The sequence below is a fragment of the Periophthalmus magnuspinnatus genome, chromosome 16, assembly GCF_009829125.3.
Source record: "Periophthalmus magnuspinnatus isolate fPerMag1 chromosome 16, fPerMag1.2.pri, whole genome shotgun sequence".
NCBI classification, from domain to species: Eukaryota; Metazoa; Chordata; class Actinopteri; order Gobiiformes; family Gobiidae; genus Periophthalmus; species Periophthalmus magnuspinnatus.
In genome coordinates, this window is record NC_047141.1 from 24,996,707 (window position 1) to 25,012,667 (window position 15,961).

Genomic DNA, 15,961 nt, shown 5'->3' on the forward strand with positions numbered 1-15,961 from the left:
GTTTCAACAGATTCAAAGACTTTATTGTTGATTATATTAGATACATGAACTCACTTAGCAAAGAAATTAAATAAGTTAAAGTGATAAAATGAACGAGGGAAGAAATAACTGAAGCGTTGCATGCACTGGTACGCAGATGTTCAGAAAGTTAAAGATTTGGACACAAAAATCCACTTACATCAAATCAAAACAAGTAAACCTAACATACTGAACACATACAATCGAGGCTTTCACAATATCATTGGCTTAAATCTTCTCTAAAATAGATGATCTAATGATAAACTGTATATTAGTGTAGATGTATTAGTTAAAATGATCACCTTATGATGTCTCCCTGACTGCATACTCTGCACCAAGGCTGTTTTTTCAGAAGGATGAACAAATTACAGTGATGTTTACAAGAGAAGCATTTGACTGGATGATTTAAATGTTTGGTAAACACATATCTCTTTCCCTGATATGTTCCCCATGTGTTGTAATTGTGATCACTGAGTCAATCAAGTTAGTTTTATATACTGTACATACAACAGTCTTTCACCCCCTTAAAACAATTCAAACTTTCTGATTTCCAAATGTCTTTAGTTGCCTTACCTATACACACTAGCTTTATTACCCAAGTAAAAGTTACATTTTTCTTAACAGCCGATCCTCACACCTTTACATGCAGAAAATATTGTAGAATGATTTATTTATTTATGGGTACCGGCTGAACTTTTGTTTTTCTAATCAAAGTTAAGCGGATGGCTATCAAAGTGAGTAAGCACGTGGTTTTCGAACACCTTTTGATCACAGTCCAGCGGGAACTGCTCGCTGCACATGGGGCAGATTTTCCAGTGGCTTTCGACGTGCTCCTCAAACTTGCTCTGGTCGTAGTTGGGCGGGAAGATAACCTCACAAAGTGGACAGCGTTTCATGTCCATGCTGCAAAGAAGGTACACAAGAAATTAGGTGTGAAGAAGTATTTAAAGAACATGTAAGCAAACCAGAGCTGTGCATTTAATCACATTTTAAAAGAGATTGGGATTCAGTCATTTATGGGAAAGATCAGCTTGGGTCTTTTCAATCGAGAGGTCTCTGTTTGTAAATATCAGAGGAGGATGTGGTTTGGAGTTCAGACTTTGGCTGAATTAGACTGTTTTTGATATTCAATAGCAAAAAATAAAAATCTGTAAATCCCAAAAATTATGCAATTAGGGCTATGCTATGTTAATGTGTTTTATCATATTAACTCAAAAAATCATTAATAAGATAAACCATTTTGTCGCAAGTTAATGCGAGTCACATGTATCAGTCAAAAAACTTAGATCAAAGAGCCCACTCCAGTCTGTGAGCCGGGCTATAATTTAGCCCTAAATGGTATATTAAGGAGCCAAAAACAAACCTATTATATAGTTATTTGACCTTTGCGTGCAACATGTGAGTAATTGCAATTAAACATTTCAATTGCTGCCCAGTTTGTTTTTTCATAAGAAAAAAATCTTAAGATGAGAAAAGATTTTACTCTGAATGATACATAAATATTTGAGAGGAAATGTAAACAAATAGCTATAAATAAACACCTGTAATTGGACCACCTTGACAGAAAACTGATTTTCTATGAACAGAATCCCAGACAGACAGACTGATAGAAAGTAGAAGCGTCTGGGGCTGGCTACAAATTCACTTGTTTGGGCTGCTCATAACCCAAAACACATTTAGTTATTTCCTTTGTGGATCAATAAAGTCTAATACATTCACAGAATTACTCCTGTTGAGGATTTTAAGTGACAGTAGTTGTGATATTCCACAGTACAGATGAAAGGTCCCCCCACAAGTATAACTTGTATAATAAAAAGCATCTGTCTTATTCAGAGTGGGTGGTCGGTGGTCCCAGTGCAGAGCTGTGCACCAGAACAAACACTTAACACGTGTTACAATGCACAGGTTTAGTCACTGAGGGCTGCCGCAAACTGAGATGGCATTTATGAGAGCATGGGGTGTTACCTGGAATCAAAGCAGAAGGCAGTTTGTCCATCGTTTGTAAATGGGCTGGGTGTTTCGGCTGCTGTGGGCGGTTCATTGGTATTACCCTAAAAATAAGTGCCATTTTGATTAAAACCGACATTTAGAGACAAAGAAGGGTGTGTTAAGCTTTAAGGTTTTTTGAGCCTACATTGTTGTTGTTATTCTGCTTTTCTGCTGAATCGTCAGGTCCCTCCGGGCGGCTGGGGTTGCGGGTTGGCTGAATACACACTACATTGCTGTCCCAAGAGGGTGGTCCCACAGGGGGCAGTCTCAGAAGCTGGTCATCAGAGAACTCCTCATCTGCCTCATCTAGAATAGAACAATAATAATAATACAGGAAAATGTCATGTGCATTAGGGCTGGAAAAGTGTCTAATTAAATTTTTTTCTAACAGATTATCACAGTTACATTTTTAGTAAAAGATACACTATAACTTTTTTATGAAGGCTCCAGCACCTTGTCTTCATGCAAATGCTATTTGTGTGCTTAGAATGTTCCACAGTATGGCATTAAAGACAAGTAAGTTACAGGACAGATCTGTGGAGAGGAGATCCCACTCACAGTTAAGAATGCATGTTTTTCAAAGGAATTTGTGAGTAATAAAAATGCGTGTGGTTGAATAAATGCTGCAAAATAAATGTGATGCCATTCTGTGGAACATTTCAGTCAAAGCAATCACATCAATGGAGACAAGGAGGTATTGAACTACCAGAGGAGTTGTATAACCCTTTACAATGTCAAACATAAACATTCATTTTACTGTGTACATTTAACAGGCACATTAAATATGAGAGAAAACTGAGCTGAACTGCTAAACTAATAGTAATAACAGAACATGTTTGAACTACATGATAAATTCATTTGTATTTTTAAAAAATGACCTCATTGAAGCACGGTATTTATTTGGGGTAGCGTTTTTATAATCCCAATAATTGCAACCTTTGTGCTCTGTTCATAATGATCTCTCAAATTGCAATTGCAGTTAGATTGTGATTGATCTTGCACCCTTAAGCACAGTAATTGACAGAATAAAACATGCTTGATAAAAAGACACGTGCCTTTAGAGTCTGAGATAGAGTAGGGGTTGCCAAAATGCAGCTTGCTGGGGCTCTGTGACACCAGCAGAGGCGTGGGGGCATCTTGGGCATAAGGGACTGGGTACTGCAGGAATAAAGGCACTCCGGACTGCACATTTTCCACGTTGGATTTCTCACCGGCTGTCTGATCCGCCTTTTTGGAGCTGCTGCTTTTATCCTGGAAAAAAAACATTGGCATACAAATTAACATGCCATTCAATTAAGTTAACAAAATCTTATATACAGACATTTTAATTGCTTCAATCAAGTACAAAAATTGTGTATTAAAATATAAATTACATTTTGTTTTCAGTGATGGGTGCTTATTCTGTCCCCACAAAACCTGGAGTTAAGTCTAATATACCCTTTTTTTTTTCATGAATCACATGCATGTCATTTTATATATTTTAGCATTTATATTCACTGTTTTATGTTGCACTATTGCTAGTGAGCTTTTGTGAATTTTGCTCACTAACAATGGCAAGACAGAGTATTCTTCCTGTTCAGTTTTTTATCAAAACATATTGTTCATTTTTTTCCATAATCAAGTAGCTCTATGCTTTATATAAATGCAAGTTATAGGAAATGAGAAGTACGCAAATACTACTTTCAGTCACACAACAGCCCTGAAGTCCTGACGCTGCTTTTACACACGCAGTTTAATTAACACCAAAACGGCTCATTTTCAAAGAGAATGAAGTGTTGTGTTTAAGTGATGTAAACTGCAGACGCCAATTTAATTTGCAGTCTGAACCTCAAATTGGGTCATTCTGCTCCTCTTAGCTGTACCAGTATTACCTCCAAGCAACAGTTTAGGTCCCAAAAAACCTTAGTGTGGTTCAAAGTAATGTAATGGAAAAACAGAACTCATTTACTTTGCTTCTTCAATTAAAGGCACATTAAAAAGCCTGAGTGGTAGTTGCAAAATGGCACTGAATTGCAGTTTTTTGTGTGAATGAAGTCTATAAAACCAGAAAATGAAAGCTGTCACAAACCCCCTCCGTTTTTTCCTTTGCTCTCACAACAAGCGCTAGTGCATCTTTCAGTTCCTTCAGCTCACGGCCCTTTTCAGCAACCTGGCTCTGGGAAAACAAAAGAAATAATAGGAATGAAGGTCCTATTGATGATTAAAGTGCAGTAAGGCTGCACAATTTTTGGAAAAAAAACTAAAAACTAATAGCGATATTTCTGACAAACATTGAGATTTATGTTTTAATGGCAGAAAGCTCAAAGTTTACATATCAAACCAGTCCAGGAACAATAAGAAATGAGAGAAGACTGCTATATAACCTACTAAATACAAGACTCCCCTGCATTTCAGAGCATGTTTGTAGAGGTTGAAACAACAGAGCGGATTCTATATTCAGATATTCAGTTGTTTACAGTGAAAATTATATTTCTTTAATAATTTGCAACCATTTAAATTGCAATTCTGATTTGTTTGAGATAGATCTTGTAGTTCTAAAATGCATGCAAACATAAAAAGCTTCATTGTGATTAAATGATCAAAGCAAAATAACCTCTTTTAATTTCTACCAGACACAAAGCAAATATCCGCCTGATCTGAGCCAAGTGTAGCATTAACAAAGCAACTAGAGACAATGCCCCAGAGCCAAACCATACTTCTGTCCGGACTCTGACATAAACAGCAGTAAAATGTCATCCCCAGATAGTCCTGCCTATAAACAACAGAGTGACTATGCTCCAAAGCAAAGACCATCAAACGCTGCATAGGAGAGCTAAGACAGTCTAAAGGTCTGCCGTGCTTTACACCTTAACAAGAGCTTTGCTGGCATCTGGCAATCTCAAATATTCACCTTGTAGCGGTCCTCTTCTGCCGCCAGCTGAAGTTTCAGATTTTCATTGATCTTCACTTGTTCCTTAAATTTCACTTCCATCTTTGTAAGCTCGTCAGCATACATACAGCTCCTCTCTTTTTCCTCCTGCAAAACCAACAAACAAATAACAAATTAGGACAGCAAAATCATTTTGCTGTCCAAAACCCTCAGAAGGAACGGGAATTGTTAAACTTTTGAGGAAGCACAATGAACTTTCGAGTACACTAATCTCATCACAGCTTTTGGCAAGCAAGCACAGAAAACTAACAGTAAATAAAGTACAGCAACACTGTCATAAAATATGTTTACCATCAACATCTGCTTGCACTTCCTGTACTTATCATTCCTATCAGATGCCTCTCTGCTTATTCCCTTCAGTTTTTCTTGAATGATTGCCTCTAGCATAGGATCTGCTGAACCAGGACTGCCTGTTAACACAGAGAAATTAACCAATAAATAACCTTAAATAAATAAAAAGGAAACATTACATGTAAGTAAAAGTGAGAAACATAAAGAGTATCGGGTTTTGGGTACCTGGGACAGATGTGTCTGGGCTCACGGTCGGTGGAATTGTTGTTGCCTCTTGTGCTGAGCTTTTCTTCAGATCCTACAGATTAAAAAAGGAAGCATTAGTTCTACTGGGGTGACAAGAGATACACAAAGAACCACAAATTTTAATGTTGCCAATAGATGTGAGAAGTGAAGTTATAGCAGCTGTATGCGGTATGTATGGTAATGACTATGGTAATGACTATGCTAACAGGTCATTTATTTATTAGAGTTAATGTTGTGTTTGCAATATGGTTTACTTAGAAAGGGGTTTACTGACATGATCATGCTTTAGTGTTATTGTGCCAGTGGTATTAAGTGGTCTTCAGTATTGCGTCATCTCTGTTATTGCAGTGTTTTATATATTAATGTATTATCATGACAGGTCTAATTGTATGGTTTTATCAGTAAAATCCTAAGTACATACTCCTTGCTGGTCTGAGAGACGGAGCACATGTTTCTGTAGTCGTTGACACTCCTTGTATTTCTCCTTGTAGTGCTCGGCGGCCATGTGCAGCCGCAGCTTCAGGTCCTCCACTTCTCTCTGCAGCTCGGCCACAAGAGCGGGGTCAGCAGTGTCCTCCTCAGCTTTGGCTTGCTGTACAGGAGACAAAATTAATTTGTTATTCAATAACCGGGATGCAGGGCACAATATAATCAGGAGGTTTTACAATTAAAAATGTTTTATTAACATTAATTGCTTTTTATCTAGCCGTTTATGTCACACTTTTCATTTTGAGTATTTGTTTATTAAGCTGAGAAAATGCTACCTCATTAGATAATGTGAATGAAAATAAATTAGGCTCAAGATACAACGTCAGAGTTTTAATAGTAATCGATAACACAATATTTAATAATCATCTTCTATATTAGTCTACAGTGGCCAAGTACACTCTTTATTATTATTTAACTTACAACACTGGTTAAATAAAGTATGTTTAAGAATGCATTAACCACCACATAAAAATTGGGATTAAACAAGATGGAATAAGGACTGAAATGGGATCAAACCTGAACAAGCTTGAATGCAGTGTTAAATCTAATTTAACGTAATGATTATCCTTACTGCCTCCTGCTTGATCTCTGCCTTCAGCTGCTCCACCAGGCGCTCCAAACAGACACATTTGGCCTGAACCTCTGTCTTGGCCTGACGTAGGGAGTCCACCTCCACCTTTAAGTGGTACAGTTCAGACATGGTGCGGTCCCGGGCACTTGAGGCATCTCTCAGCTCAGCTGCCAGCAAAGTGGACTGTTGCTGATTGGCCAAAAGCTGGTCTTCTTTCTGTCGCAGTTGCTCCTTCAGGGCTTTCATGTCACTCTATAAGAAACAAAACTTTTAAGCTCAAATATGACACATTGAGATTTCCAAAACAATTGCAGTCCAACTAATTTATCTCACAGTTGCAGTTTACTTTACAGCACAGTAATAACATGGTAATAGGATGGAAATAATTATATAGTAACTATAGTTAATAGGTAGACAGGTATAATGAAGTATAACTACATTTTACATTGCTGTTTGAATTTTATTACCAAGAAAATATTAAACATTTACCCTGGTAATTTACAGTTTTCAGATGAAGTTGCGGTAAGGCTGAGTCATATTACTAAGTTTAAAAAAAAGTACAAAGAAAGATGTGTACTTTTTCCATGAGTAATTAGTATGTACTTACCAGTACTACATTCACTCTGTTTCCTATTACCATGCTGTTACTGTGCTGTGCTAAGTGGTTTTACTATTTCACTATTCACAGGTTTAAGGGTGATGAAGTTAGCACCGTTGACATAGTAATTAACCATTCAAAACAAAATATTATATACTCTGAATGCTGAAATGTTCTCAAAATGGTGCCTAATAGATTTAGAATAGAATTGTATAAGAATTTAAAATATATATTTTTTATGTATTTATTAGATTGTGACTCAGAACCAGTTTGAATGTTTGATTATGTGTCTGTATTGCCTTAATCTGCATTGATGCCAAACCTGAAAATTGCTGCAAAACAAATCTATCTATGGTATCTACTGGTACAATTAAAGTCACCTAAGCCTGGCCCTGAAGTGATATTTCTTTCATACCAGTGGTGGGACTTTGGCTAGGATCTCTCTGTATTGTTTCTCTTTGTCAGCGAGGCATGCCTGAAGCCGACCCACTTCTTCTTTGAACTGGGCAATGGTGTTTTCTTTGTTTACATCCACAGACTTCAACATCTGCAGCTCTGCACTCAGTTTAGTGTTCTCCAGCTCCCGATTTTTTAGGTGAATCTATTTTACATAAACACATAGTCAGGCATGGAGATTTAATGCAAGACAGACTAAATATCAAAGAAGCAAACAGACATACGAAATTGTTCATTTACAAGCGTACCTTGTAGAGCTCCTTTTCATCCCGTTCGTTCTTGAGATGCAATTCCAGTCCATCCTTCTCTGTTGTAAGTTTCTTGACTCTGTCTCTGAGACTAGAAAAAATATTAAACACTCAGATAATTATCACAATGCCAGTACAGTAATATATGGGGTAGTATATCTTCTAATTTGAGCTTACGTGTCCAGTTCAGTTTCCTTTTGCAAGCCCTTTTGCGTGACACCAATCAGATCTTCTTCCAGCTGAATAACTCTAGATGTCGCCTCCTCAAGTCTTCTCTTCACTTCTTCTTTCTCTTCTTGCAGAGCCTGTGAGGAATTCTGGATGTCCTTGAGGGTAAAATAAAAATGATAATGAACAAAAGCATACATGGATTTGAGACACTAACATTTAAGATATAGTAAGGCCTAATTCAAACTAGACAGAATGTAACTCACCAGTGTCACTTTATTTTAACAATATACTTTGCACAAATAATGAAGATTTAGGCTTAAATTGATACCCGTTTTCTGCATTGTCAAAATCTTTAATATGGACCACAGAAACAATGTGGTGTAATGAGCTTTCTGTATAGCATCAACTGTGTCACTATAAACAAATAATACAAGAGGTTTTATGGGTCACAGAATCCCGGTTTACTCCAGATTTAAACAGGGTTTGGTCCTCTTCTAGACCTAGTTTTGTCATGGGCGAGTTTTGGTTAAGTACTAGGTTGGTCTTAATTTTGATGTAGTGTGTGTGTAACTTTAAATGAAGCCAAAAAAGTAAAGTTTAAAGAAAGTGTGTATTTAGGCTTCATCATACCACTAGGGGGTGCTGAGAGACTGTTTTCATATATGTACATTTTTTCCAGTAAAAACAGATGATTTATTTTATATTACCATTGATCCCTGTTCTCACCTGGTTCTCTCTCTTGAGCTGTGCGTAGCTCTCCTTTTCATGTTCACACTCTTTCAGCAGAGCCTCTTTCTCCACCTCCAGCTGCTCCTTCTGTTTCTGCAGAACTGTCATGTTTTTAACCAACTCTTCCTTCTCCCTCTGCACCTCCTCCATCTTTTGCTACATGGAAAAAAATGTTAGAATAAGATTTGTGAAATGTAATTGTACTTATTTAACAAGATATTAAGATAAGTGAAAACAAAGATGTAATTATTTACAATCTACTGCTTAATATACTCAGGACTTGACAATAACTTATTTGTTCAGTGTGTTTGTGATTTATAATGAATAATTTGATATAAAATGTATTCTTCTGGCTCAAAAGCTATAAAGCTAAGTGAAATTGATTTTATGTTTGGACAGGAATCAGAAATATTTAAGTAGACGAAGTAAAGACTGGGAGCACTAGGTATGAAATTTGACAGCCAATTACGTTTTTCAAGCTATTCAAGTGGCTAGTGGGACTAAAAGGGTTTGTGACCAAAATGAAAATCTACTATTTTACTAGCTGGTTTGTAATGATGTCAAGCACCAAATATGATATATACCATTTACTGAATATAAACAAAAGAGCTTGTACCTCCAGGAATCCAGCTTTGGTGGTGACAACCAGGATGTCAGAGTTGCATTCATCCTCCACTGTGAGCAGCTCTTCTTCTGTGGGGCTGTTGGCGCGGAACTGGAACGGTGTGCTGGCCCCCCGGATCTCGCCTTTGTGCGTCACGTAACAGAATTGGTAAAACTCTCCGTCATCGTTGGGCACATAATATCCTGCAAGAAATAAAACAGACTGTAATCTAAAAGGAAATATACAACACAAATTCTTCTGACCTTTTAAACTAATCACGTTACGAGAAATTACCAACCAACAGCATGTTGTTCTGATGCTGCTATTGTACATATTTTTTCCCTTTAAGTATTTCATTTGATTTTTTAAGCATATCTTTTTAACTTTGTGCATGCTCTTATTTGTATTTGTATTTATTCAGTGTGTTTATGTTGCACTTTTTCACCGTATCAAGTTCCTAGTTTGTGAACTGTGTTCACAGACTATGGCAATAAAAGTCTTCTGATTCTGATTCTGATTCTGATAAATTGTTGCTTATTAGCTCAAGAAAACAGAGTTTTGAACCAGATTATAACTACATAGTAATTTCCATCTACAGTCCCTGATTTATTAATTTATGCTCTAGAGCCACTTTTCAGTATATGAGAGGAAATAAAAAGTCAGCTCAAAATGTCATAAACACCAACATAAAATAAAATGGGGAAGATTTTCATTTGATTTTTTTCCCCTGATGTAGTATAAAAAGTTTAACAAGCCTCCGAGTGATCCTCTGACATGCGGTTATTAAAAGGTGTCAAAGTTATATAAAACTATGGTATGATCTTACCCTGAAAGACCACGGTTCTGTTAACTGCGGTGCCTTCCACATAGTTCTCTGGCAGAGGCGACCACAAGAATGTGTAATAGTCCCTCGCGGTGCTCCAGCCAACCTGTGAGACAGAGAGACGTATTCAGACACTCACCGCATATGTATAAGAAAGTAATAATGAAGGATTAATACAGCTTTAATTTACAAATATTATTTATGACAAATATTTATTTCATATGGCCAGAGTGCCCGACAAAAAAGCATGTCACTATATTTACTAGGGATGCAGCGATCCAGCTTTTTCTGTTCCTGTAAAAAATTCTGATAATTCTGATACTGGTATTGTTTGATACCCAATATCAAATGATACCAGTACAGAGACTGAAAATACCATTTATTTCCTTTAAGCCACCTATGATTAATAAATAGTCATTGATTTATATTTCCAACCAGGATATCAGCTCAGCCAATATTTTGAAGCCGCTATCCAATTATACATTCCAGTGATTTAAACAGACCACATAGGCAATAAAAACATTCAATATATAGTATTATATTATTACTTAATACAATTTATGGAGTAAAATGTATTTTAACAGTAGGCTGAAATGTTTATGATGATGCAAAAATAAGACATACAATTTCTAATCTATTGTTAAGTTGTTTTTAAATATGGCCGTCACTACTCTCTAATATTAATTCTAAACAATGCAGCTTGTTTGTTTTTTTGTTTTCTCTTTTCTACAAATTTTTTACTTGCTTCATAATTCAAATTTTATTACAATTTTAGAAACCGCAGCTAAATAAAGTAAGCAAAAGCTTAGCTTATCTGATTTTATTTATTAATTTATCTTATTAAATTTATTATTTTTTTTTTTTTAACCGTCATAAAATGTTTGAGAACTCATTTATCTCATTTATAAACATGGATTGATAAAATAATTTAGAGTCTCCTAAATACAAACAAAAATACCAATGGGATTTTCGTGTGTAATTTATGGCCTTTTGCTCATGTGGTTCTTCAGAGTGTCTTATTGAGGAAACTGAGCTACAACTCATGTTTTACAGGAAGAGCGAAATAGGTGAAAATTTTATATATAGGCAACTTGAAAATGAAAACCGAAATGTACTTATATGTAGTTTATGTGTTGTTAACTGATGGCTGATGGAGGGGGAGTACAGAAATACATCCATAACTTGGGCCTGGTGCCATAAAACTGTCAAACTAAATCAAAGTCAAGTGGAGCTGGCTGGTGTTCAGTGCACACAGGCAAACACAAGTATCCACAACACGCCCCGTCAATCCAGCAGCTCCACAAGCAACTGCTGCTACAACAGACTGTGTGTAACACTGTCAACATAACTAGTCCATCTCTACACTCGGAGTATTGGGCATTGATTTATTGGTTACACTTTCTAACAGCTTGGCCTTAATTATATAAGAAGCCTTCATTCATAAGAGTTAATTAAGAGTTTATTAAAAAATGTTTAGGATTAGTATTTACGGTTAGGAGTTATAAACTACTTAATTATTTCCTAACCCTAAGCTGGAATCATTCTTAAGAAACTATTAGTTCATCGTGAAGTCTTTAATCATGTTTTCATAAAGGTATAGAAATTATAATGCCTTACAGATTTGATGAACATTTTTTAAAATCATGCAGGTATGGAAAGATTTTTTGGCCACCACCAACCCTATATATAAACTATATTTTAGGGTAAATTCTTAGCTTTTATGGTATGATTATTTTAGCACTGTTTATTTATTGGAGCTCATGACTTTTATTTATGATGTGGTTCAATTAAAAGGAGTTTCATGGAATAATTTTGCTTTAGGTTTACTCCATCAGTGGAATAGGTACTTTCAATGAATGTAACATTTTTTGTTGCAACATATCACACCTCAAATAATGTAATAAGCCATACATTTACAATTGCTATTATTATAATTCTTTTTATATTCAGTAAAGTTTTTCCGTGCTAAATTGGGAGTGTTGGGAGTAAAGAGACAACCAACTGCTCCCCATGAGGTTCCAGCCCAAAGCCGTTAGCCACAGGAAGCAATTAAAACATGCACCTAGTTAGTAAGTGTCATTAGTGAGAGCTAGCCTTCACCAGTCCACTCGTTAAAGGCGTTGAGGGGGTGTGGAGCAGAGGAAGAGGAGAGGAGCTCTTTCACATAGTTAAAACCTCTGGAAACCCATGTGTTCAGAGGAGTGGCATTAAGAACTGACAGATCAACAAGCTCTTCTAATGCACTTCCTGGCCAAAGTAGACACTGGAGTGGAGGTGGGCAAAATATCGAATTACCCATATTATTGTGAATGTCGATTTGTAAAATTTGAATATATCATTTCAATTTTTTTAAAATCTGCAGTAACAAACGCTGCTTGAAAATAACATCATATTTCAATTCATGCTCTTTCATGGTTAATTTGCAGTTCTTCTAAATCTGTCTGATACTTAAACCTCAACTAATACATTTAAAGACACATTTTAGTCTATTTTTGTTTGATTGCCAAAATATCTATCATTATCAGGACACATTGAGATGTTAATTTTTGTCATTATCACCTCTAACCTAGATAGCCCAGGACTATGATAGTGTTTTAAAAGTAACTCTTCTGCTTCAGGCAAATAACAATTATGTCAGGAATTTAGGTTCTTGTTGTTGAGGAAAAACATTGCTCATGAAATCAGAATATAATGCTGCAAAATTTGTTACAAAAAGGACAGTTTAAAATAAGAGCCAAAAGTTCATTTTACTTTGTTGGTTTTAAGGACTCTAGAATATGATAATGTCATACTCTCAGATAGGGGGCAAGAGCCATTTTTGCCTATTGTTTCCTTTGTACTTTGCTATTAAATATAAAAAAATGTAAATTTATCTTTTAGACTAGACACAGAACTCACTGTATTACAACAAAAATCTACATTTTCAACATCATCAGCACTATAGGGACAAAAAAAAGATACATTTTAGCCATATCGCCCTCCCATGGTTTACTTACATTTGTTCATCGTTACAGCACAAGTCTTGGCACCGCTAAAACATTCATCTCTCAGCACTGATAGGAGTGTTTGCATAATTTATGGTACAACAAACAGACAGAGCTTTTCTGCGCTTGAGACACTGAATACAGAGGTAATATGAAGCTGTGAGGTGCCATTTCATGCCTCCCTTTAGGCTATAAACAGAGTGCTATGCCGTTCATCCACAACAATGTGCTGGATCCAAAGTGCCAACAGCCTGAAGACATGAGCAGACCCACTTTCAGTTGCCTGGCATGACCTTCACAATGTGAACACAGTCTACGCTCAGGCCTTACAGGATTCGCTATACCAAAAATTTTACATTTTTCTTTACAATCAAAGAAAGATCAACTAAAGCTTCATTATTTATGTTTTTGACCAAAAATGTTTTTGTTTGCTAAAGGTCAAATATTATGTCATCCTAAAATGACCATAACATCATAACATGACATAGCAAAAGATGAAAAACACATGTTCATAAACATCGTAACATGACATCATAACATGACATCATAACATGACCAGAAAAATCTGATAACTGCAGTAACTAGATAACCCAATAATTAGATCTGATTATTGGTGTGACATTTATGGTTTACTGTTTTTTAGAGGTCAAACTACATTTATTTTTTAAATAATGCTTTAAAGTTTTGTCTTTACTAGTTTGCCATATTGCTGAATTTTCCTTGTTAATAAATACAGTCAATACAATATGATACCTCCACAAATCAGATAATGATCAGATCTTGTTGTGCATGTAAACATAGCCATTGTGACATCCCTTTTTATAATCCCTACTTCTTGGGACTTCAGCAATCCAGGATTATTACTATTTATGTTTTATAAGGTGTTTCATTATTATTGTTATTATTAGGATTCTGAACAAAGTACATATTTTAAAACACACCCATGGGGTTATATCATTTGAGAGAACTAAACAGACAAGAAGAACAGCATGCTTTTCAGAGGTCAAACAGGGTCAGCACGTTGATACATAACTTGATTGATTATTGATTCATACACGATGACATTTTGATGTGATTCATTGTGATATCTTGCCATCCTAATCAGTGCATTCTATACACTATACAGCACATTGCATTAGCATTCAACAATTGAATATTAAAACAAAGCAAAAATGTTTAAATGCAGTGGTGAAATGTAACCTTTATACAAGTAAGAGTAATATAGTACTATACTTTACAAATTTTAGGTATCTGTACTTTACTAAGTACATTTTTAAGTAGATACTTTTTACTTTATTACTTTTGAAAGCTGGTATTTGTACTTTCTACTCCACTACATTTTTGAACAGGACTGAAATATAAACATTTTTTTATTACTGTTTGAGACCTGATTAAAAGGGTTTATTTTTTATCAACGTCATAATTTGAGCAAACAAAAATGTACAAATAAAACCAGCCAGAAAAGGACAATTGATTCAATTGTTTTTGTTGAAGCAAATTCAGCACAAATCTGTACCAAAATCACTACACTTTAGCTTTATTATACATCTCAAAATCTGCAAGAAATACTTTTACTTTTTACTCTTTAAGTACATCTTTAAATAGGTACTTTAATAGTTTTATTTATGTATATTTTTTATGTGATACTTTTACTTGAGTATTTTTATTTGCTCTGGTATTTGTACTTGTGTGTACAATATAAGTAACAAAATTCAATACTTCTTCCACCACTGTTTAAATGCCATAATTACCTTGAATATACCAACCCAGTCCTTGGGGTGTGGTTTGATAAACTGTGTGAGAGTATAGTGACACTCCAGTGCTGCGTGGGGCAGATAACTCTTGCCCACATTCTGGAAGATCACATGGGCAAAGTTTGAGGTGTCCATGTTGTTTCCAATCAAAGGTCTGTCAGAGAACAGGGCCATGAATCACTCAGCAGCAACTAAAACAGGAGACGTTTCACAAATTAGATCAATGACAATTTCTCTCTCAATTCAAGGATGTTTCCCAGATGGTCAACAAATACAATACATACTTACAGTTCACAGTGAAATGATTATAGTAAAGTAATCTAAGCACGATGGAAGGACTTTATTTAAACAAGGCTGAACTGTAAATACAGCTTTCGTCTTCAAAAAAGTTAAGTGGCTGATGTCATTGTTCAGGAACTACAACAACGACGTGAGGCCTAAAGTGATTAAGTGTTGTAGCTAAGTTAGCACAGTAGCTAACAATGTCCACGTTCTTTACAACACAGAAATATGCCATGTAACCAGAGCGGTGCCTATGTAATCTAATTAAAGATCACACTTATATAGATACATTTATAATTGGATAATGATTGATTCGTTGGTTTAATACGGTAAAACAGTCCCTAACAGCAAGAGCTAATCTAATCTAATGACAAGGTTAGCCACCGTAGTTAGGCTAGGCTAGGCTTTGTGTCGCTCAAAACATATGTCAGAGCAGCAAATTGTCTTAAACTAGCGTGTTAAGTAATACATTAATATAAATAAAGTTCAAACATACCAAGATGCCATGTTAAGGTGCAGTCACAATCCAAATGTCTAATAAAAGAGTTGTTGACGCAGTTCAGTGCTTTCCCTTACCCTCTTCCTGTAATAATAACAACAATACGTCACTTCCTGTCAGGGCGCTTTTGGGAATCCCACCCGGTTTTTTTTTTTTTTGGTTTTTTTCTTACATCATTTTGCGTTTCTGATACAATATTACCACGTGCCTTATGAGAAATTATGTAATACGTAAGTGTGTCTTTGAAATAAGATCGTCTCAAATCTGGAGCAAATGTAGT

The 15,961-nt window shown here is 35.7% G+C and overlaps 1 protein-coding gene across 2 annotated transcripts; it reads right to left on the reverse strand.

Annotated features, from left to right (window-relative positions):
* Nucleotide 1: 1 nt before the first annotated feature.
* On the reverse strand, nucleotides 2-15,799 carry tax1bp1b (Tax1 (human T-cell leukemia virus type I) binding protein 1b). 2 transcript variants are annotated; one of them, XM_033980334.2, is made up of 18 exons: nucleotides 15,679-15,799; nucleotides 14,898-15,091; nucleotides 10,166-10,268; nucleotides 9,352-9,542; nucleotides 8,733-8,891; nucleotides 8,013-8,161; nucleotides 7,836-7,926; nucleotides 7,547-7,732; nucleotides 6,534-6,785; nucleotides 5,895-6,065; nucleotides 5,453-5,525; nucleotides 5,228-5,346; nucleotides 4,898-5,023; nucleotides 4,076-4,162; nucleotides 3,063-3,258; nucleotides 2,153-2,313; nucleotides 1,984-2,069; nucleotides 2-921 (listed from the first exon to the last, which is right to left on the reverse strand). In XM_033980334.2, exons 2-18 carry the CDS (start codon nucleotides 15,072-15,074, stop codon nucleotides 723-725), a joined length of 2,526 nt encoding a protein of 841 aa, XP_033836225.1. In that variant the 5' UTR covers nucleotides 15,075-15,091; nucleotides 15,679-15,799; the 3' UTR covers nucleotides 2-722. The 2 variants fall into 2 exon arrangements, with proteins under 2 accessions (XP_033836225.1, XP_033836227.1); XM_033980336.2 differs by lacking the exon at nucleotides 4,076-4,162 and having other exon boundaries at nucleotides 15,679-15,789.
* Nucleotides 15,800-15,961: the final 162 nt, after the last annotated feature.